At 37.7% G+C, this 23,741-nt stretch overlaps 1 protein-coding gene across 1 annotated transcript in view; it reads right to left on the reverse strand.

Annotated features, from left to right (window-relative positions):
* Positions 1-23,741, reverse strand: part of LOC129749854 (coatomer subunit beta') — a 185,422-nt gene that overhangs the window by 42,024 nt on the left and 119,657 nt on the right. The window contains exon 3 of the mRNA XM_055744944.1: positions 3,763-4,038. Coding sequence (XP_055600919.1) covers positions 3,763-3,873 — 111 coding nt within the window. The 5' untranslated portion in view covers positions 3,874-4,038. The remainder of the gene's footprint in view (positions 1-3,762; positions 4,039-23,741) is intronic.

A 23,741-nucleotide genomic window follows, 5' to 3' on the forward strand; every position in this document is an offset into this window, starting at 1 on the left:
TTGACAGATCAAGATGCTACATACAGGTGAGCACAGTTGTGCGCGTTCACGCGTTAGAAAGTAGAAGGCCCGAATATGTTTATAGTTAATTTTCGATACACTCATTAAATGTTTAGAAGATAGGTTTTTACAAATACAGTTATTGCTAGTTTTAAGTTGGGCGTGTGGAATCTTCGTCAACAAGTCTGCAACCAAGACTGGTTGCAAGGTAGAATGCATGTAGGTTGCATGCAAGGTGCAATAACTCGCCTAAAGTATTTTGAATGGAGAAGGTGGAGGAAAGGATTGAAGTAACGCGCCAAAAAGGGTCTTTGACTCCGGGCTTTTTTATCTTCCGGCGTTCGTGCGAGTCAGGTGTGTTCTCCAACCGCCAAAAAAATTGAGAAACCGTAGTGTGTTTGTTCTTGTGTCACCCCGTTTTGTGTTGAGGAATCCCGTCGTAGTCTACGTCTTACCGTAAAGGACTTCGGCCTCTGGTTCAGGAAGGTCCATAACCGCAAAGGAGGCTTATCTCTCGGGACTTCGAGTTTCTCAAAGTTCAAAGTCTCTCATTCTCAAGGAAACCCCTTCTCAGCGCGGCCAATACGGTCTTGCTGTGGTCCGCTGATTCCCGTCAACGAAAAAAACGCCGTAATTCTTACCGTTCGTCACGCCAGACGAGCTGCCACCAATTGGTCACGTCACTCATCCCCGTTCGTGATCCGTCATCGACCACCGTCCAACCCACATCCTACACTCCCACACCAGCACACAGTACAGAGAATAATAAAGCCAATCTTTAAACCAATGTTTTTAAAGTAGTTTCTCGTTTTTTTTTTGGAATAAAAGTAATTTTTGTCTTAAGTTTTAATTTGTTGATTGTTTTGATTGTAGAAAGCCCACAGTTTGTTCCTAAATTTTGTCCGCGTTCCCCTCCGATTACCCAGCCGTCGGCCGACCCTGAGATTAGTCAAAGGGTCTTCTGCGACTGAGCTAGAAATATCCGGGAGTTGCTGGCAAATAGCCTCAAAATAGTAGTTCAAGGCACCAAAATTTATCAAAATTAGCTCTTTAAATCTTTGCACCTTTGAAAATGTAAATTTTGTGGCTTTGTGTAGTTTATCAAAACCCTTTTCAATGTGGAGTTGAAGAACCAGAAGCACAAAATAAAAGTGAGGCTTAATTGGTTTCTTGAAGAATATTTCGTATCTGCATAAAATTTGTAAAACAAAAAGTTTATTAAATTGCAAATCGAAATTACCTAACCTACCTAAGGGTCCAGCGCCGATTGACCGGCGCATAGGGCTGAGATAAAAGATCTCCACTGCTGGCGATCCGGAGCCAGCGTCTTCACTTGCTGCCAGCCAAGGTTCTCGTCAACTGTGCGGATTTCAGCGGCTAGACTTCGCCGCCACGAGCTTTTGGGCCTGCCTCTTCTTCGATGCCCATCTGGATTCCAGTCAAGCGCCTCTCTGCAAATCTCGTTTTCATCTCTTCGCAGCGTGTGCCCAATCCATCTCCACTTACGTTCCCGAATCTCGATTTCTAGCGCCTTTTGATGACACCGGCGATGAAGTTCAACGTTTGAGATCCAGTTGCCAGGCCACCAAGCGCGGATGATGTTCCGCAGGCACCGATTCACAAAAACTTGCAGTTTTCGCGTCGTCACCGCATATGTGCACCAAGTCTCACACCCGTACAGCAATACGGATTTGACGTTTGAGTTGAAGATTCGGATCTTAGTTCGTAGAGAGATCTGGCGTGACCGCCAGATGTTTCGGAGACTCGCAAACGCAAATCGGGCTTTTCTGATCCGGGTTTCGATGTCCTTCTTGGTACCACCATCAGGCGTAGTCTGGCTACCAAGATACTGGAAGCACTCCACTGTCTCAACCTGTTGTCCAGCTACCACGAAATTGGAACGATTTTCTGTATTGATTTCCATCGACTTGGTCTTTCCGACATTGATTTTGAGACCTGCTGCCTTGGAGCTTTCGGTGAGGTCGTCGAGTTTGCTCTGCATGTCTTGTTGTGTTTGGGCGAGCAAAACAATATCGTCTGCCAGGTCAAGGTCGTTCAGTTGCTCCATGGTTGAAGGATTCCACGGCAATCCTCGGTTTGGTCTACAGTCAATCGATCCAGTCAAGATCTCATCCATTACGATGAGAAAAAGCAGCGGTGACAAAATACATCTTTGTCTCACTCCAGCAGTTACCGGGATTGGTTCGGACAAGACACCGTCGTGTAAGACCTTGCACGAAAATGCCTCGTACTGTGCTTCGATGAGATGGACTAGTTTCTCTGGGACCCCTCGTCGTCTAAGAGCAGCCCAGATGTTTTCGTGGTTCAGTCGGTCAAATGCTTTTTCGAAATCAACGAACACCAGCAGAAGAGAGTCCTGGAATTCGTTGATTTGTTCCAGTATTATTCGTAGCGTTGTGATGTGGTCCACACATGATCGTCCGGATCGGAATCCAGCTTGTTGCCGTCGGAGTGTAGCGTCGATTTTCTCCTGGATCCTGTTCAGGATCACTTTGCAGAGTACTTTAAGGGTTGTACAGATCAAAGTTATGCCACGCCAGTTACCGCACTCTGTTAGGTCTCCTTTCTTTGGGACCTTTACGAGGATACCCTGCATCCAGTCGGCCGGGAATGTTGCAGTATCCCAAATGTCAGCGAAAAGACGGTGCAACATTTGTGCTGACAAGGCAGGGTCGGCTTTGAGCATTTCAGCAGGAATGCAATCGATTCCAGGCGCTTTGTTGGATTTCATGTCCTTGATTGCCGCTTCTATTTCAGCCAGCGTGGGCGCTTCCGAGTTGACGCCATTAATGCGACTTACTGTGGGCGCCTCGAGCTGCGGGTTCTGTTGGCCATTGCTATTTGTAACTCGGAAAAGTTGATCAAAATGCTCAGTCCAACGCTTGAGCTGATCTGTTCGATCTGTCAGCAGCTGACCTGCTCGGTTTTTCAGCGGCATTCTTGCATTAGTCCTTGCACCACTAAGGCGGCGAGAAATATCATATAATAATCGGATATCTCCAATGGCGGCGGCTCTTTCTCCCTCTTCGGCTAGGGAGTTTGTCCAGGCTCTCTTGTCTCGTCTACAAGCTCGTTTAACTGCCTTTTCCAGCTCCGCATATCGTAAGCGGGCGGCTGCTTTGGCTGACCCGGTACATGCCTGCTCAATTCCGACTTTCGCCTTTCTCCGATCATCGATCATCCTCCAGGTTTCATCCGACATCCATTCACTTCGTCTTCCACAAACTTTACCGAGAGTACCATGGCTCAAATCGAAATTGACAATTAAAAATTAGTTGCAATTCGTAAGCGTCATATAGTGGCACATGCAATATCACCAAAACTAGAGGTGTTAGCCAAAATCTGATCTAACCATAACCCAGAAAGAATTTTAAGACTTTAAGAAAGAGCAGGATAACTTTTCTCGGATAACTTATCGTACCTTAGTCGATTTTCAAGAGAATGAAGGAGGAACTATAGTAAAAAAAATATCAAATATGGTTACACAAATATTTGAAAATATTTTTTTTTTGTCTAATAGAAACGAATTGTACAATTTTTTGGTAATTTATAATGTCAATTCACTCAAAAGTCTTGGAAAAATCAATAATTAACGCCCTGTCGGGGAAAATGAGATGCACCTTCAATCTGACAGTTCCAACTCTTGGCACACAATCAACGAAACGCCACAAAGAAACGAAGGCGAAACCCAAGCCTGGTTAGATGAAGATGAAGCAAAATAACCGTTTTTTGGCCACTTACCAAATTCATAATGTCCACCTCATCGAGCTGGAGCTTCCGGAGCCGTTCCTCCCGTCTGAGTGCCGCTTCCTTGGCCTGGTGCCGGCGCTGTTTGTTCCTCAAGTGTCCCATGTTCCGGTTTTTTTTGCCTGGCTCAGGATTCTTTCTGTCCCCAATATCCCAATAGTACTTACAGAGATGCTGTTATGGCAACTTCAATCCACTTCAAGCGTCGTTGACTTTGAGAGCGGTCTCTTTGTGGCACTGCCCTTTTACACCAGACATTCGACTTACTTCCTGTAAGTAAAAGAAGGAGAAAAACGGAATCGAATGAGCATTATAAGAATAAGAAAGTTGAGAAAAAAAAAGCAACGGATTCCGGTGCGAGTGTTAAAGTTATTCGCCCATTTTCGCTAGTTTTATGCAGGATTTTTTTTCGGTCCCCCCCCCCAAACTCTGACGACATCAAATCCAGGGATTGAGATTGTGGAATAAATTTCTACCTCCAACCCATCGAAATAAAAAATCGGAAGTGGTAGACGAGACCCCCACTCGTGGGCTGTCATCTTTAAGGAAATCGATAAATTTTCCCCGCACGACAACAACGTGTTGATTCCTTTCTTCTCGATCCGGTCGCGCCACATCCGGGAAAAGCGTGGCAAGTAAATAACCCCTTGTGAAAAATGAAAGAATGAACGCCAGAAGTGAGAGACAGAAAGAAAAAAAAACAAAGAAACACAATAGAATCGATTCAGGTCCGCGAAAAATTTGCACAATCCAAATCGGTCAAAGGTTTGTCGGGTGGGGGGATTTTTCCACGTTCCCTCACTTTGAAAAAAAAAAAAAAATAGTTTGTAACAGGGGAAAATGAATGCAAATTTGCAGTTGAATTTGGCCGTGAATCATTCCCATTTCCCACAGTGACAGTTGGGAACAATGCAATGGTTCGGGCGAAGAAATACCCGATTTTTTAATGGGTGTTGGCAGTCCCCTGACAGTCTCGTTCTGGCGCTGTAGGTCAACATGAATTATCTTTGCATTAAGAAATTTGCAAAAAAACATGTTTGAAGTTATGGGTTAGAGCTTGAATCCGAGGGATGAGACAGAGAATTTAAATTGAGAAGAAATTGGTCTTTTTGCACAAAAGACTATTACACGAAAATCAGCAGTAATGACTTGAAAGGTCATTTTAATGCTGAGAAAGTCTTTAGAAATAAGAAACTTAAAAGTGGAAATCTTTGAGTTTCTAATCACAAAAATGTGAGGAGTCAATAGTCAAAAAAACTATGATTTTAAGATCAATTTGAAAAAAAGTGGAATCACGATCAAAAGTCAGACACATATTAAGAAATCAAAAGCAATTTTTGTAGAATTCAAACTAAGAATTTGTGAGTTCATGATCTTAGATTCCTAAAACAGAAAAATATAAGCATTCAGGAACCAAACTTTGAAATAGAATTGAATCTAAATCAGTTGTATTTGTGAAGACCAAAGATTCTCGTTAACCAAAAGTCTTGATAACCTGGAGCTTTTGAAAACCTGAAGTACTAACGACCTGCCCTCAATGAAAATCTATCAACCAGTTAACCTATCGGGCTGACGATCTGGAAGTCTGAAAATCTAAGGATTGAAAAAGGGAAAGAGGCCTGAATACCTACAGGTCTGACGACCTGGTGGCTTAACGATCAATAGGCTTGCTAACCTATCGGCCTTATGATCTATTCACATGACGAGTATCGGCCTGATAAACTTTCGAGTAGCCTCACGAGTTGACCTATCAGCCTTGACGACCTAAGGTTGACAACCTGAAGATTACCCTACCAACCTAGATGCTTGATAACCTAAAGAATTGGATAACACAAGCCCCGATGACCTGGGATTTGACAGCTGGAAAACTATTAGTCTGATGATCTATTGGAAAGATGTGTGGGTGGCTTGATAACCTTGAGGCTTGATTAATAATCGGTCTGAAGATTTGACAGCCTCATGACCTAGAAGTTTAATAACCAAGAGACTTGAAAACAAGGTGGCTTAAAAATCTTGAAACTAGAAGGCCTAGCGTTTTGAATACCTAATGGTTTGATGACCTGGAACTTCGAAGACCTGGAGGCTAGACCTTGAAGATTGATAACCTAGATTCCTGATAACCCATGATCCGGATGACCCAACGGTAGACCAACTCAAAAGTTCTATAGATTAGCATTCTGATGATCTACCAGTATGACGATCTATTGGCTTGATGACCTTTTACCTTAATAAACTATCAGCTTGAAGTCCTATCAGTTTTACGACCTACAGATTAATCGAACCGTCGTTATAACGACCTAGGGGTTTGATAATTTATCAGCCTGATGATCTATCGGTCTCACCGACTTGTTGATCAATTGGCCTGATAGCCTATCCGCTGAACGACCTAGAGGCCTAACTATCTATCACCCTATGACTTATCGGCCTGACAACGTAGATGTTTGTTTATCTGTTTGGCTTTCAGCTCAAGCGGGCTGACGACCTAGAGAACTGTCAATCTGGAGGCCTGGGAATCCATAAACTCGATGACCTAGATTCCTATTAACCTATCGACCTGATGGCCTATCAGCCTGGCACCCTGTAGACTTGATAACCTATCTTCCTGATGAACTACAACCTTGAAGACCTGGATTCCTGATAATCAAAAGACCTGATGGCTTATCAGCCTGGCACCCTGAAGACTTGATACACTATCGACCTAATGACCTCTTGGCCTTACGACCTTTCCACTCGACAACCTACGGGCTTAATGACTGATCGGCTTGACGACTTATCGGTCTTACAGCCCTAGATACTTGACAACCTATTTACCGGATGATCTACTAGGATACTTGATTAGCTATCAGCCTATATCGGTCTGATCAGTTTGTTATCGGGCTGACGACCTAGAAGCTTGATAACTTTGAGACTTAATGGTCTACCGGCATAGAAATCTGATGATCTGAAGACCTATAAAGAATCTATCAAACCGGAGGGTTGTTATCTAGAGGCCTAGTAACCAACATGATTGATGATTGACCACATGGAGGCTGACATCCTTTAGATCTGATGACATTGAATTCGACGAGCTGGGGGGACAACCTGAAGGTCTGACGACTAAATCTGCTTGAAGACTTTAAGACGTGACATCTTGTAGATTATACGATGCAGTAGTTTACAGATCTAGAGGCTTAACGATCAAGAGATTACTCAACCTAAGAGTCACAGCAGGTTCTTGATAACATCGAGGCTTGAAGGTCTATCGGTATAAGGGCCTAGAAGTCTGACGATCTGAATACCTGAAAATCACCCTACCTGGCCTTGTGACTTGAAGTCTGATGTCCAACAATCTATTGACCTGAAGACTTAGAGGCTTCATAGCCAACCAGATTGAAGATTGACCACATGGGGGTCTGACAACCTGAAGACCTGATGACTTCCGATCCTGTTGAACTGGAAACCTAGAACTGACGGTCTGACGATCGAAACAGCTTGAGGACACTGAGACGTGACGACTTGGATGCTTTACAACCTAACCACTTACATGCAGATGTAGAGGCCTGAAGACCTAAAACATAACGTAAAAGACAGATGGCCTAATTAGAGGCTTGACGATTTTGAGGACTGCAGTCTGGCCCTACCTATAAACTTGAAGACTTTTAGGCTTGACGATCCCAGAAACCGACTATCTAGAGGTCTGAAGACTTTTGTGACCAGCCTTGGTGTATTCTATTTGCTGTTTGATGTTTTTCATTTCTGGGAGACGTAATGTTTGGTTTTTGTTCAATTGGTCCATGCATCTTAAGCTTTTCAGATTTTTTTTCCAAACGTAATTGGGCCGGGCAAATCCCAGCATTTTTATCCAAAATTCGGTCACTGGATTTTAAAATTTCTAAATCAAAAATCGGATAATATCCCGGAAAATATTGCCAAAAATCTATATGTTATGAAAATTCAAGAAAAAAGCTATATTTGCGGCTTCAAATCTAATTTTACAGTTCTAAAATTTGTTCGCAGGTTTATTTTGACTTGGATTTCGCTAGTATTTTGGATGGATGGAGTTTTCTCTTGATGGCCAACCGGATCAGACTGAGCTTTTCCCTTTTGCTTCCTTTACCACGGATAAATTCAGGTTATCTGGAATGCTTAATATATCTACTAGACCGCTGCAAAAAATTGACTTCTTGCTCCATTATGTTTTTTCGGTGTCTTTTGGGTAATCAAGCATCAGTGTTAAATTTAAGAGGATTTGGTTGATTCCTGAATCAGCGCAACGGGTTTCAGTTTTGTATGAAAATTTGTATGGAAGAAGAAATGTTTGCGTATTAAATCATATACCTAGAAAATTCAATCTTTAGCTTCTTTTTTTGGTAACATGAGAAGAAGCTATTTAATGAAAAAAGTTATAATCATTTCAAAATAAGAATCTGAATTCCATGAAAATTATCTAAAAATGGCATATTTTTCTAGCTAGAGCTTTCACAACTTTCAAGAAATGTTTATGCCGAGGTTAAATGAGTCAACAATTTGTTTAGCTATGCAAAGCAGATTTTTGCGAGTTTTTATTTTCATCCTACGCTAAAGCTTTTAAATGAGCAGTCAAAAATGTTAAAATAAAAAATTATTTTGAATTTTTTTTTGCATATTGTTCGGGCTCGGCCGATGGGGGGGGTTCGGATTTCGGGGTATTTCTTCCCGTCTCTCGTCGACGGCATCCACCAGCAGCAAGAACTCAAGTAAGTCGCCTATATTTCCACACAACAGCTGATCGCCCGCTCGGGGGGAAGATTTCGTTTGCACTTTCGGCGTTTGTTGTACGGAGTACCACTGCGCGATTCGATTGCGCTTTCTTAGCCAACACTTAATTAGCCGTTTTTAATTGTACTAACTGATTATTCCCGATTTCGGAGATAGTAAAAAGTCGCTTGATTGGACTTAACTTTGATTTATTGCGAAGAAGTAAAACCCGTGCGGTTCGTTCAACTCTAGATTCTATTCTAACTTATATCTAAAATGGCTTACTACACTATTATGTGAGAACTCTCTCGGCGTTATGTTTAGTGTTGCGAGAGAGTTAATGTTATTCTAGGGTACATGTACAGATATTGATGTTTTCGAACAAATTGATTACAGTGTCAAGTGAACATAGAGGACACATATTACAAACAGAAACAATTCAGATTTCCTGATCGGTGTAGTATCATATCATAGAATATCTTTTCTGGGGTTAACGTTAGGTTTAAGGTTTTTTTTACATGAAATGTACTGCAAGAATCAAGAAATATTTCAAATCCAAAGACACATTTTTAAGAAATTTCGGTACATCTTTGGCGATTTTTAAATGACAAATTTTGTTTTTCTATACATATTTCTAAACAAATTCAAACTCGTTGCGTTAGATCTGGACTGAAAGAATCGCTTCCAAAATTTTTACTGCTATTTGTGACAGTTTAAACGATAAAAAAAATGTAAGAGGTGTAAAAATGTATAAATTTCAAATTTTCATACAAAGCTTGCAGCGGTCTAATATCTACACTCAGAAAAATTGTTATTTTAGTTTTCATACGATAAGTCTTGTGATTTTGACCTTCTAAATTAGGGTTGCCAGGATTTTCCGGCACGTATATTGGCCGGGCAAATCTTATTTGAAAACCTGGCAAAGTCCGGGAATTTGATTTCAAAATTTTCAACCCAAAATTCGGGTAATATCTGAACAAATACAATGAGTTTTTCCACAAAAATCAAGATAAAAACGATTGAAACATTTTTATTTTAACGAAACACATTAGTAGATTTAAATCGTATTTCCAGCTTTCAAAAGACCATTCATGAACATTTGGATGAAACTTGGTCAAAAAATTTCGTTTTTGGACGAAAAAATGAAAAAAATAAAAAAACTCAATTTGGATTTGATGTTTGGTTTGGCAAATTATGTGAATAAATCTGGGTTTTTTTTAAACAAATACCGGAAGATCGGGTCGGACCGAGCCATTTCCAAATTTTGTATCAAATAAGTCCGGGTAAAAATGTGCAATCTGGCCAGCTTGTTCTAAATAGTATCCCAGGCGACCAAAAGTCCCATATCTACTTAAACGCGTGCCTCCAAAGTTCGAGTATTGCTGAACAAAGGTTCCAAAGGGAATTGGTACCGAATTTTCTCGAATGCGAGCATGAAAGTTACAAAAGGTTCCTCAAATAGTCTTTTTGGGACACGGCAATTTTCGGCATCACTCAGTATTTAAGTTACAAATAGGACCCCAAACAGCCTTCTATGGACTTGAAATTCCAAAAAGTTCCTTGAATAACCTTTTTTGTGACATGCCAATCGCATCCATTCAGTATTAAAGTTACAAATTGGGTCTCAACTAGCCTTCTGTGGACTTGAAGTTCCAAAAAGTTCCTCAAATAGCATTTTTGTGACATGTCAATCGCATCCATTCAGTATAAAAGTTACAAATGAGGTCTCAAACAGCCTTCTATGGACTTGAAGTTCCAAAAAGTTCCTCAAATAGCCTTTTTGTAACATGTCAATCACATCTGTTCAGTATAAAAGTTACAAATCGTTTCTCAACTAGCCTTCTATAGACTTGAAGTTCCAAAAAGTTCCTTGAATAACATTTTTGTGACACATCAATCGCATCCATTCAGTATAAAAATTACAAATCGGTTCTCAACTAGCCTTCTATTGACTTGAAGTTCCAAAATGTATCGAACAATGTTAAAAACAAAGCAATTAAGTAAGATGAATTGAGGCGATGGGAAGGATAAAGATGGATGTGTAATAAAACTTCAAAGCTTCAATAAGAACTTAAATTTTGGGCTGAATAAAACGAACTTCAGCACATTGATTATGTTGATTATGCTGTGTTTGACTTTCAATTGCTTGGGAAGTTTGAACTGAAGCTTATATTTAGTGAATGTTGGAAATACTTGTCAATTGAAATGCATTTCTTTTTTACTTTTCAGCTTTTCAGCGTTCAAAAGCGCAAGATTAAAGGACTAGATTTGGAAATAGAAATTTGTAGGAAACAGGTGTCGATGAGTTTCTGATAGTCACAATAATGTCAAACAAAAAAATAGTTTTTTTTAATTGCTCATTGCCATTTTCTGTTCCCAGACTTATGAGAAGTTATAACCTCTCATTGAAAAAGGTGCTCATCCTTTAGTGCTACTTCAAAAAAAAAAAAAAAAAAATTTATGGCATCCATAATAGTTTTTTTATATTTCCTGAGTAAATCAATAGAGTAAATATCGAAAAAAAAAAACTTTATTTCACAAGAGTAACGAAAAAAATGGCGAAAAAAAAACAGAAAAGATCAAAATTGATTTAAAAATCGAAGCATCCCTTTTTCTTCCATGGCAACCGTTAGAAATGAGTTTAAAATGCTCAAACGTCGTCCTTCGATGTTGTTCGACTTTTTAATGTTTCCTGTCTTGAAAAAGTCGCTGGCGGTTCACAATTACGGAAGAATTTTAGATTTTTAAAGTGAACAAGTTTGAGAAGTTTTTTTTTTCGAAAATTTGAGTCTTCAAGCCGTCGTTATTTATCCGTCCTTTAGCATAATAGGTATAACAAACCCGTGAAAAGATTGCAAACTTCATCGGAGACAGATTTTTCCCTCTGAAGGATAAACGGCTCGAAGCGGCCGGCCAGAACAGGGATTGGTCAAGTCCATCGAATGTTTTACATCACATTCAATTTGCCCCATCATACAAAACATGCTATAGCTATCCATGTGTGTGTGCCTGTTTCCATCTCCAATCTGATCCCGGTGCATTGTCCGCTTTTTCTGTCCGGCAAGGATCCATCAAAGAATAATCCTTTGCCGGTGTCCCAAAACTTGCCTATACAACATATCTGATGAATTCCGCCACCGATTCCGATACACCACTTCCAGTTCCTTTCCTTGCCTTGGCTCCCCAGGATGTGTTGTATCGATTTTGCCGGACTTGATGCGGAACGGTTGGTCCTGCGCCGTTTGCACATTCTATAGGGTAGTATCTACCCCTAGAGAGAAGAAGGTCGTTTGTGTTTCCCGTTTTCTGTGATGTTCCGACGGAAAATCTTCATCGTCGTCATCATCAGCATCATCAACGGAGGCCGTCGGCCTGTCGATTTGTTTGGATTTCGTTTGGTGGATATTTAAATTTCAATCATTTTCTCTGCCGGCGATGTTTAGAAAAGGTCTGTAAAACCACATGTTTGTCAACAGTGGCGCATTGTACGTAAACAGCTGTACTCGGTGAGATTTAAGGTAGAAATTGATCCTTATTTCCGATACCTTTAATTCAAATGCAAACTCGAATAAGACACCATTCATAGAGATTTTTAAACAACTAGAAACAGTTGAAACTTTTAGGATAAGATATTTTGTTACAGTTATGAACCAATTCACAATAGATTTTCAATCAATTTTGGAAGACTTAAGTCTTAAAATTCAAAAAAGCTTAAAAAAAAGAAAAAAAAATATACAGAATAAAAATAACCCACATTGGAATGTTTTCGACACAATAAATTTGAAAACATTTGTTTTATCAATTTCATCAGCAGAATATTTGAGGCCATGAGTTTTATTTTGGAACAATTTCAAGACTATTTTGAAACTAGGTATGTAAAAATCAACCCCCTGGCAACTTGACGTTTCCCATACTAATCGCGTGTGCCAGTTTTTCTGGTTCTCTGGTTCTGTCAAAATCTCATTTTCACTCAACAAACATATCGAAAGGGTGGATAATGAAATGTTCGACAAATTAAGGTTTCAAACATATTTTTTATTGAAAAAAAAAGTTTTTAAAAACAATGATTAAGAATCACCTATTAAGCGGAAAATGAGTTGATATTTAAAGAAAAACACGATAATATGGTCAAAAAAGTCAGCGTGGTAAATGGCTTTTATTTATGAAATACACAAACAAATTTTAATTCAAAAATCTTGTAAATGTTTTCCCGCATAGAACAGTATTATACAATAACGATTTCCATTATCTTCCTCCTAAGACACACGAAAGATTAGCTTTATAGTTTTGGATTATTGATGTACGATTAAGGTAGTCTTTTTTCCATGGAATGGAATCGTTTGGACGCACTTTACGATACAGCGAACGGGTCGTTAAGTAGAGTAACCATTCATTTTTTTTGCTTTTTTCTACTCGTTCTAAAACGGTTTGATCATTCGTGTTATCTTTATCTAATGATCCTCTCATAAAAAGGTAACGATAGAGCATATCGTCACCCAATAATGAAAAGATTCAAACCCAATTTGGGGATTTGTTAATTTTATAAATTGCAATTGGATTTCCGCAAAAAATAAAAAAAAAGTTTAATGTACTCTTATTCATTTTATTTCACATACCTATAGTTTATTATTCCTCTAAAATGATTAATTAAAAAAAACAAACCTTCCGCGGATGTTTGCAGGAACAGCTTCCGGATGTTCCATCGCTGCAGCACTTACGAACTGCAGCCTGCTGCTGCATCACTGCCAAACCGGTCGGCGGGTAGTGATGCTTTTCCTTGCATTGGTTCTGCCTCCGGAAGAAAAAGTTTCTTCGGATTTTTTTCTCCAGCTTGTGCCTGAGAATAAAAAAACAATTTCAGTTTTCCACAATGAATACAAAAACGTATTTTACTTACCCTCATATATCCTTCTTCGAAGCCTTCGTCTTCCGGTTCCAGTTTCGTAACTGGACGAGTCATAATAAAATTTGCCCGACCTGATCCGGGAGAAACTTTTTTTTACACAGTTTGACAACGCGTGTTGATGTGACAGCGAAGAAGTGTGTGCGTGTTGCTAAAATACTCAATTAATTCTGAAGACCATTAATTGTATCTTTCTTAAATAGTTCTCTATCATTTGATTGCGTTGCAAAATTAATCATTTTGTTCCTAAGAATATTCATCGTATCTTTCGGGAATAATATTTTATCCGTTCAAGCAAAGGCACATTTAGCCAAGATGCAATATCGAACGTTATATTAATGTTATCAGAATAGAATGATACGGAAGATTCAGCGTACAGTATTGGCTCATGCGGATTATTGCATGGTAAATTTTAAAAACAACATTTTATTCATTTCTAAACAATATTACCTTTGTTAGTTTTTTTCGAAGAGATTCTTTAGAATCATTAAGTTGCTTAGCGAAGGACTCCATCCGAAACACAATCAACACATAATTTCAACAACAAGTTTCGATGGTTAACTAAAGCATCTTGATCCAAAATGTTTTCGGCTAATCCTCTAAAAACATCCCGTGCATCATTTGAAACCTGTGTCAGAGTTCGATTCATTATGATATCATAATATAGTATACTAAGTTTATACTTTGATGATTTTGTTCTACAATTTTTACCTCCAACTCGGTTATTCTGCAGACCTTTAACACATCGGCATTAACTTCTAATCTGCCAATAAAACTATTGAAAAGTTCATTTCTGCAATCTTCACATTTGATGCTACTTACTATTTTTTTTTTGAATTAAACTTTCCGAAATTTTATCTGTACGTCACTTGTGCAAATGCAAAGCCATCACCTCAACTCGTTTCCGCTTTCATTCTCAGTGTTTACTATCTCAACATATTTGTTAAACTAATATTTCATAACATTCAGCTGGATAAAATTTTACCGTAATAAACTTAAGGAAATAGCGGAACTATTTCAAACCACGTTATGTTTAACGAAATAAACTCATAACTCTATCTGGTGACGCCTTGTAACAAAAACACAACGGATTCGCAAGGAATATTGAAAGATATTCCTTAAAATATTCCTTGACGGATTCGGATGAAAGATGGCCATTTTGTAATCTTTGCTATAAACAGAAATGTTATTAAGTTGGAACCGAGAATGGAACACAAATAGATTGAAATAAAATTACTTATTTCATTGACAACTATTATAAAATTTAATTATAAAGTTATTTATTTTTCTTTTTTGCATCACTTTTGATTATGTGCCCTTTTAAAATGGTATTTCGTCAGTTGAATTGCATCCACGGATGCCGAAACAAAATCAAGTGGTTTCAATGGAAAATGAACGTTGCCGCTGCTAGGGACGACCCAGGATGCATGTAAACAAACGCAACGAGTGCGACATCTACCATTTTGAAGACGGCACAGCAAACTCGACTAAACTGTCAAGTTGCCAGGGGGTTGGTAAAAATAGAACCGATGTATTGCGATTTTCTTCTCGCACTAGAGTTTGAGCACAAAAATTTCTTCAATCTCGAATTTCGTACTACGATTTCGTCCTTTTTCCCTCTCCTTTATATTTGTACTTCTCTTGAAAACGGTACTAAGCAATCATGGCAACCAGTGAAAAAATCAAATTTTGCCAGCTTTCAAAACAAACTACTCCTTGGAAGTTTAAAAATTTTACACCGGAAAAAATCAAAACAGCAATATTTCAAGGCATAAAATGTTGAGTAAGTATTTATCATTTCATTAAACTATGGATCCACTAATTATGTAACATTCTTGCATTTTAGGATAGATGCCTGAATTTGCGCTACCCCGAAAATGTTCTACGAATTTCATCAACTTAAAAAAAATATAAAAGTTTAGTCACAGAACCTTTTAGTTTCAGAGTCGTCCGGGGAAAGGAAAGGATTCTCTTTGAACCAGAAGCCGCCCTATAATTACAGTTGAAGTAGCATATTCAGGTAACAGCTGCTGCCGATCTACATTACAATTACCACACGAGCTCGCGGATTGTGTGGACCGGTGCCGGAAGTGATTGTTATGACTATATAAGCGGAATAAAAACACTTTATTGAAACATTTTGACTATTATTTTAGGATTCTGAAACGCTTTACTTGTGAGCTTTGATATTCTGAATACGGCATGAGAATTCAAATTTTATGAGCTTATCCATGATCGTTGTTTGATAAATTGATTGGTGTTTTTTATTTCAATCGCTGCTGATTCCAGCTGCTGCTGCAGCCCAAAACTCCAGATTTTAACGGATAAACTATGATAACAACTATGATAAACAAACCTAAAAACTGGGCTTAATGCTCCATCTTATCATTCTTATGTATTGAGTGAATATTATAAAGATCTGTATCTTGCGGTCTCGATTGGATGCAGCTTGTTTCGCGGCCAAAGTTTCTTGGAGCTAACTTTTACCGTATTTTTTTTTCACCTGGAGGCAAACTAGAGGCAACCTAGGTTCGCTCTAACTGCTGTCATCGTGCTCATTTATTGCTCAAGAGGCAACCTAGGTTCCCTCGAAAAACGGACGGAGTCGCCCTGAGAAGAAAGTCAGTTTTGCGAGAAGTTCACCAATACTCTCAACGTTGTTGTCAAAACATTAAACAGCTGTTTTTGGCTGAAAGTAAAACAGTTGAAATAATGAACGGGAAAATGATTATTGCCGCGATTTTGAGCCTCTCAGCCAAGCAAAATCGTACTATCTGCTGTCCAGTGCAATCCGGACACGAAAAAAGGCAATCCGGATGTGAAGAACCGAATGAAGAAATCCAGAAGGGAGAACAAATTGACAGCTGCATGTAAACATTGCGCTCGTTCTCACGCACACCTACGTATGGAATAACTCGAAAGCCGAAAATCATTTTTTTATTCTGACAGTTCTATATCCAAATCCGGAATCGAAAAAAAATACGCCATTTGTCAAACTTGTCAGCTGATATGTGTAAACAAATATGTCAAGAACTTACAAATCAAGGTGAGAAAATTATTTATGTAAAAATTTCACACATGAAATAAATTACAAGCGAATCTAGTAGTTGGAAAAAATCTCAATACAAGGGGCAAGTTTTAGACCATCTTTAAACCATTTTTAAGGCAATTTGAGAGCTCTGTTAATTAGAGAAAATGAGAGGTAGGCGATGACTCTTGCTTTTTGCTTGCGTTTTTCTTTCCGTCCGCGAGAATTTCACAAAATTGTTGATTTCAGTACGTAAAATAGTCGGGAGTTATCTAGAAGTGGTTTTAAGTGAAAGCTGGAAGGAAGTGCAGAAGTGTCCACCGGAAGTTCCGGAAATTTAGAGTCCCGGATAATAAGAGTTCCAACCCGGTGGCTGCAGAAATGGAGTGTTTACACATTGAATTTGAATTACATATATTCTCGTGTGGAGGTTTGGGGATGTAGGGAAGTGTTTGTTGTCAGGATTGTGTGAAAATTTAGAAATAGTTTTGTTCCTCGTCCCTTGTTTTTTTTTGATAACTTTTGAAAATAGGTAACAATTCACAAATCTATTGTGTACGTTTTTGGCAAAGCTAGAAAACATTATCAATGTTTTGAAAATATAAGTTTTAAATCAATGATCAACTTTCCCCAAGACCGGGAGTAGTTTTGACTTCTGAGAAAAAAGTTATTGAAGTTATTTGTTAATTTCTAAAAATTCTAGAATTAAATTCTTTTAAAGCGTTGTGTCTCTGAAGCCAGATTATTTAGGCAAGATGTGAATCCTTGATTGAATGAAAAACAATAAATAGATTCAAAATCAGCTTTTAATTTTCATGTTGCTTTATTTGTTCATCAGTTATCAAACATCGATTTTACCCAAAGCTGATCAATTTCAAAGTTTTCACAAGCCATATCAGCAATTCTAAAAACGCTGTTCCCCTGTGTTATTCTAAAGTTTAATTTTGAACAACTTTCCAGAAATGAGAAGTTCCATTTTATGCGATATTTTGAAGTCAATTTCGGAAAAATATTTGAACAGTTTCAAAAACAAATTTAAGGAAAATTTTGAAACTTTCTTGAAAGTTTTTTAAACTATTTTTCAACTGTCTTGTAACAGTTCTGAAGCCATTTAAAAATTTTGTGACTATTTTAGTCGGTTTCAGTTTGAAAATCATATGGGACAACTTTAAAATTCTTTAGCAATAATAAGATAATTTAGTAACAATTTCTTGGCAATTGGGACTTGGAGATAGTCACATGAGTGACCCGTTTGAGAAAATCTTATATCTTTTCTGAGACTTTTGGAAACTTCCGGGAGAATTTTTTAAAACTCAAAAATCAATTTTGAAAAATTTGAATAATTTCTGCAGACTGCAGGTTGAAATAAATTCAGAGAAAAAAATGAAATGACAATTTGAAATAGTTTTGATCAATCGGAGACAATTGTAAATTTTTTACAATTTTTTTTTTCAATTTGAAGCTACATAATGCTTTGATCGTTTTCTAAACAAACATGTTGAAATGTTTAAGACAACCCTGGGATATGACAAATATATTTATGCGTAAAAAATTGGAAGTTATGTTGTTATCTTAAACATGAGCTTGTTTTTGAATCAACATGAGAAAAAAGTTTAGAGCATTTTTTTTTCTAACAATTTATGAGGGCAATTCAATTCTAATCCGCTCTTGAGTGTCAATGTGACACTAATTAGAAATTTGGCGGCTTGTAACTTTATTCGGGTGCATCCAAATAAAAAAAATCTTCTAGGACCCTCAATGAATTCTTGAAATCTTTTACTTTACATCATTAATTTTTTTATGGACGAACCCAGAAAGCCCAGGAAAAAATACTCCCTACTCAGACCTTGAATGTCAATTTGACACTCCTCGCTTAAAACCGCTATATCTATCTTTTTTCGCAACCATTTTTTACAAAATTAATAGTTTTGTAAACCTTGTAATGTAACTCAAATATGTTTCTCAGACAATTTTTCCAGCACGTACCCGGGCCGGACAAATCCAGGCTATTTTATCTAAAAACCTGGCAAAATCCGGGCATTTGATTTCAAAATGGTGATCGAAAATCCGGGCAATATCCGGGCAAATTTGGTCAAAACCCAGGAATTACTCAACACAAATCAAGAAAAAAAAATTGAAAAAAACATTAATTTTCATTTAAAAAATGGTATATTACGCTTCCAAGAAACTTTTCATAATTATTTTTTTAAAACTTGCTCAAAAAAAATTTTTTTTGGGCGCATAAATAAAATTTTTTACAACACAACATGTTTTTTTTGTTTGTGAATAATCCGGGCAAAAACCGAGCTTTTTTCAATGAAATCCGGGCAACCGGGCCGGACCGAACTTTTTGCCAATTTTGTATAAACTATCCTGGCAAACCCGGATAGGGGAAAAGTTCATATAACGCCCCATGTGGCTAATACGCGCCACCCTTGTTTTGAAGAATCTGAAACATTTTAAGCCTGCAAAATATTACCAATTTGTTCTAAATGCTGTGATTGGTCATGGCAAGTATGAATTTTTCCTTAAAATGCTCCTGTGTCGTGATAATTTCACAATTTAGGTTTTTCTTCATTTCGATCTAAATTTTAAAATATTTTCAATAAGGTGTCACCAAGCAGAGAAAAACAAATAAGACAATATTTTCTGACACATCGATAGAGGAGAATCTAAACTATGATTTAATGCTAAAAAATTATACCGAACTCGCTATGGTATGTTTTTTATGGGTATGTTCTATCACGGCCCATGCGCTCGTTATAACGCGCCAATCGTAGTAGGCTGAAAATAGCATTAATTTTTCAAAAAGGTCAATTTTCATTGAAAATGAACAAAAAGTCTAAAACCTTATTTTGAGCCTTAATTCAGCCCAAAAAATCTACTTTTATTTTTTTTTAATTTTTGATTAGTCCATTTTGATTTTATTTTCATTCAGGTGTGTTCGGCTGCTAGGCGCGTATTGAATACACGGCGGCGCGTATTTGCAACACAGTTTTGTTCTGTGGCTTTGAATAAGGTTTTTAAAAATCAAGTATTTGAAGCAACTATAGCAATTTGAGTAATAAAAAATCATAGGCATTTGTAGAAAACAATTTTCTTCAACGATTGCACTCATTTTTAACACAATTTGTACGTGGAATACATAGAAAATCAACGATTCGCTTAGGTGGCGCATAATAGGGCATGTTCCCCTAAAACCGGGCAATCTGGCAACCTTAGTGTATCGTCTACAACCGTGCATCGAGCCAAAAAACGAGCCGGACTATCGACTTACAAGAAGGTAGTGACTCCAAATCGCGATGATAAACAAAATACGACGGCCAAAGCACGATTCCGGAGGCTGTACACGACGATGCTGACGAAGTTTGACTGCGTGGAAATGGACGACGAAACCTACGTCAAAGCCGACTACAAGCAGCTTCCGGGACAGGAGTTTTATACGGCAAAAGGAAGGGGAAAGGTAGCAGATATTTTCAAGCACATGAAACTGTCAAAGTTTGCGAAGAAATATCTGGTATGGCAAGCCATCTGTACCAGTGGCTTGAAAAGCAGCATTTTCATAGCTTCCGGGACTGTCAACCAAGAAATTTACGAGAAAGAGTGTTTGAATATAAACGTCTGCTGTCTTTCCTGAAGAAACACGGTTGTTCCGTACTGTTTTGGCCGGATTTGGCATCTTTCCATTACGGTAAAAAGGCCATGGAGTGGAACGCCGCCAACAACGTGCAGTTGGTTCCCAAGGACAAGATCCCTCCCAACACGCCAGAGCTCCGCCCAATTGAGAAAAACTGGGCTATTGTCAAGCGGAACCTAAAGAAGACCAAAAAAACTGCTATGGACGAGCAGCAGTTCAAGGCAAACTGGCTTTCTGCGGCGAAGAAGGTGGACAAGGTGGCTGTACAAAATCTGATGGCAGGGGTTAAGCGTAAGGCCCGGCAATTCAGATTTGGAAAAGCGGAAGCCTAACTGAATATTTTTCCTGAATTTTATACTAATTAAACTTGAAAAAGAAATTTAATTTTATTTTTTAAATAAACGATTTCACCGATTTACACGCGTTTTCCCTTGACCAAATTTTGACCGTCTCACCCTTTAAGTTACACCAGATAAATGTTTAAAAGAGGACTGTAAAGTTGACGTATTTTGGCACATTTTTGCATTTTTAGATTGTCAAAATACGAAATAAAGAATTTTTGGTGAATTTTCAACGGAAGCTGAAATTTCTCAGACTTTCTTGCACCTAAATAAATTCAACTTTGCACTGAACTTTGAGTATATTACGCAAGATTTCCGCGTAAATATTTCATATTTTTGTGGTAGTAATTTTGTCACTTTTTGTACATTTTGAAAATTTTGCCAAGCAAAAACATTTTCAAGATCTGCGGCCTTCAAGTTTTTTAACAAAACGTGTTGTAGTTTCGCATGCTGTGATGCAAAAATAGCAATATTTCTATAATTCTATCACATACGGCTGAAATAGAAACAGTGCTGTAAAAAAATACAACGCCCAAAGATCTTGGAAATATTTTTGCATGGTAAAATTTTCAAAATGTCAAAATTTCTACCACTTTTTCCCAACATCAGTGAGCTTGCTCTTAGGAATTCCTGTTAAAATCGATCAACTAAAATATTGTGCTAAGTTGTTGCTTGTTTTCGAAAACACAAGTCGTTCTCTATTGAGTTCAAACTTTTGTGAGAAAATCATTTTGTTGTTCCTTCCTGTTGTTCCGCTAAACTTTGGGTCAAGAATCCAACAAAACATAAGGATAATCGAAGGGAGGCTCACGTGTCCCTTCAACTTGACATAATCATCGTCAAATGGTCGAGACACATGTAACAATGTATCAGAACAACACAAAAACGCATCAACTTAAACTTTTCTGCCCGTCTGTCCCTGCTTGCCTGTGGCTGGCCAGCAAATGTTATGTGTGATGGCTAGACAAATTCACCAGATTTAAAACACCCCTATTGAGTCTATCGTCTTGTGTGTAGAATGTCGGATAACAGAAGTCGTTCCCTTCCTAAGCATTAAACACCCTTCTTTCCCGCATTCCCAAGTATTTAATTTTACAAGAGGGGGAAAAGCATTTCAATGGAGAACGATAAAGACATTTGTTGCTTGACGCATGTTTGCTTATTTAGGGGTTAGGTTCTTCTTCTTCTTCTTGTTTTCATCAGCAAGGGGTAACCTGCGTGTTTAGCATAAGTGCTGTATAATGTGCAAATGTAAGCTCGTTGAGGGTTGTATTAATGACTACTTAAGGAACGTTAAGATGAAAATATTAATAAACTTTTTAGAAATTGACCTAACAGGATTGAGTTGGGACGTTTTTAGAATTTAAAACAAGATTAATTTTTCTTACTCAAAGTTCAGTTTAGCCCAGAATTCAGAAAGCAATCTGGAATCTGTATTTCTATACGAAGTAGATCTTTGGTTTGCATATATGCAGGCGTTATACAGACATCAAACGCCTTTGCATAGGCAACCAAAAGAAAAATTTATGACTTTAACCTTGCTTGATTTGAAATTAAAATGGACCACAATAAATATGTTAGGTTTAAAACTAAATCAACAAAATTTCAAAGAATGGATTGAGTGCTGAGAATCGAAACTCTAAATTGCTATTTTAAGATCCAAAATCCTTCACAGAAAATTTCCCATGGGAAAATTTTCCAACAAAAAAGGCGACTAAAAGTCTTCTTTTATAACCCAATTCAAACTTCAGCCGATAATTACTGAAAAGCGTTAACTAATTGACTTTACAATCGCAATTATGCAAACATGTCACCAATTCGGCTGCTGCATATCGTTGTTGCACACAAAAACATGCATTCAAACAAACTTTTCGCGCATTTCCGAATGACATTGACAGACAACACACGATGGAAAAGAAACAAAGCCCGGGCCAGAAAAGGTGGCATCCATTATGGCTCCATATTGTCACCGGCAAAATATGCAACTGTCAAAGGCTTATTCGTACTCGTAGATACGTTTGGAAAAATTAGTTCCATTTTTGAGGGATGATTTTTTTTGTTTTTACTGCAACCATTCAAAAATCACACTGGCACACTAAGCTTATCACATTGGGCTGAGCTTGTGTGGGAACTTTCATTGATGAGCCCCTCGGCAAACATCGGTGAATCGAACAATCCGGCCAAAGCTGCCCATTGTTCTTCGCGGCACCAGCCAATTCTGCAACGGAACATAACCTTCGTCGCAATTTTGGAAATGAATGGCGCACCGGAAATGCAATTTGTGGATCAAGCTCGAGAGTCTCCGCGAGTTCGGAACAGGGGTTCTCAATTTTTAAAATTAAGAATTTTGAATTCTTAAATCTAAAACTTTTTGACATTTCATTCGTACATAAAACTGTATAAAAATAATTACTTTTGTATATGTTTTTCGTTTTTATGGATTTTGGTTTCATGATTTGAAAATCGGTCTTGAGAGTCACTGCTCCACATATGGTGGCACAAATGATAAACTGCAAACCAAATGCGGGAGAAACAAAAGAAAAAAATCCCAATTGTTGAAGCCGCCCCCGGAAAAAGGAATGCATTTGGAAAATCGATCTCCCGACAACATCTCAGTGTAGTATCGTTCAACTGCGGCTACACCGAAACAAAAACTTCCCTAAATTTCAACAAGCAACAATGCACCGATAAACGGATCAAATTTGGCGGCACCTTTTGTTTGGTGCATCTGTTGTTTGTGTTTATGCGTGACGTTTTATGTATAGTGAACGATTGCAAGAATGACAACTCACGCTTTTGTCGGATGAAAAACATGATTAGCTCTGAATTGGTTACACTTTTTGGTTTTGATTTTTTTTCACAATTTCTATGGTGTTGAATTTATCAGCTTATTATGAAAAGGGATGAATCATCCGCGAGGATGAAAACCCTGAAAAAAAAAACAAACAAAAGCTTATTTTGAAAATTAATTAACTAGCAATTCAGTATAGGATTAAAATATTGAGCTTTTAAACTCCAAAAATAAGTGTCATTTTTGCAAATTTTCTCCAAAATTTTCAAATTTGTCTATTTTGACACTTCTGGCAATTTTGACAAATTGAAAATTTTAGCAGTTTTAACAATTTCGACAATTATGACAATTTTGACAATTTTGACAATTTTGACAATTTTGACAATTTTAACAATTTTTGACAATTTTGATAATTTTGACAATTTTGAAAATTTTGACAATTTTGAAAATTTTGACAATTTTGACAATTTTGACAATTTTGACAATTTTGACAATTTTGACAATTTTGACAATTTTGACAAATTTGACAATTTCGACAATTTTGACAATTTTGGCAA

This window comes from Uranotaenia lowii, chromosome 2, assembly GCF_029784155.1.
Source record: "Uranotaenia lowii strain MFRU-FL chromosome 2, ASM2978415v1, whole genome shotgun sequence".
NCBI lineage: Eukaryota > Metazoa > Arthropoda > Insecta > Diptera > Culicidae > Uranotaenia > Uranotaenia lowii.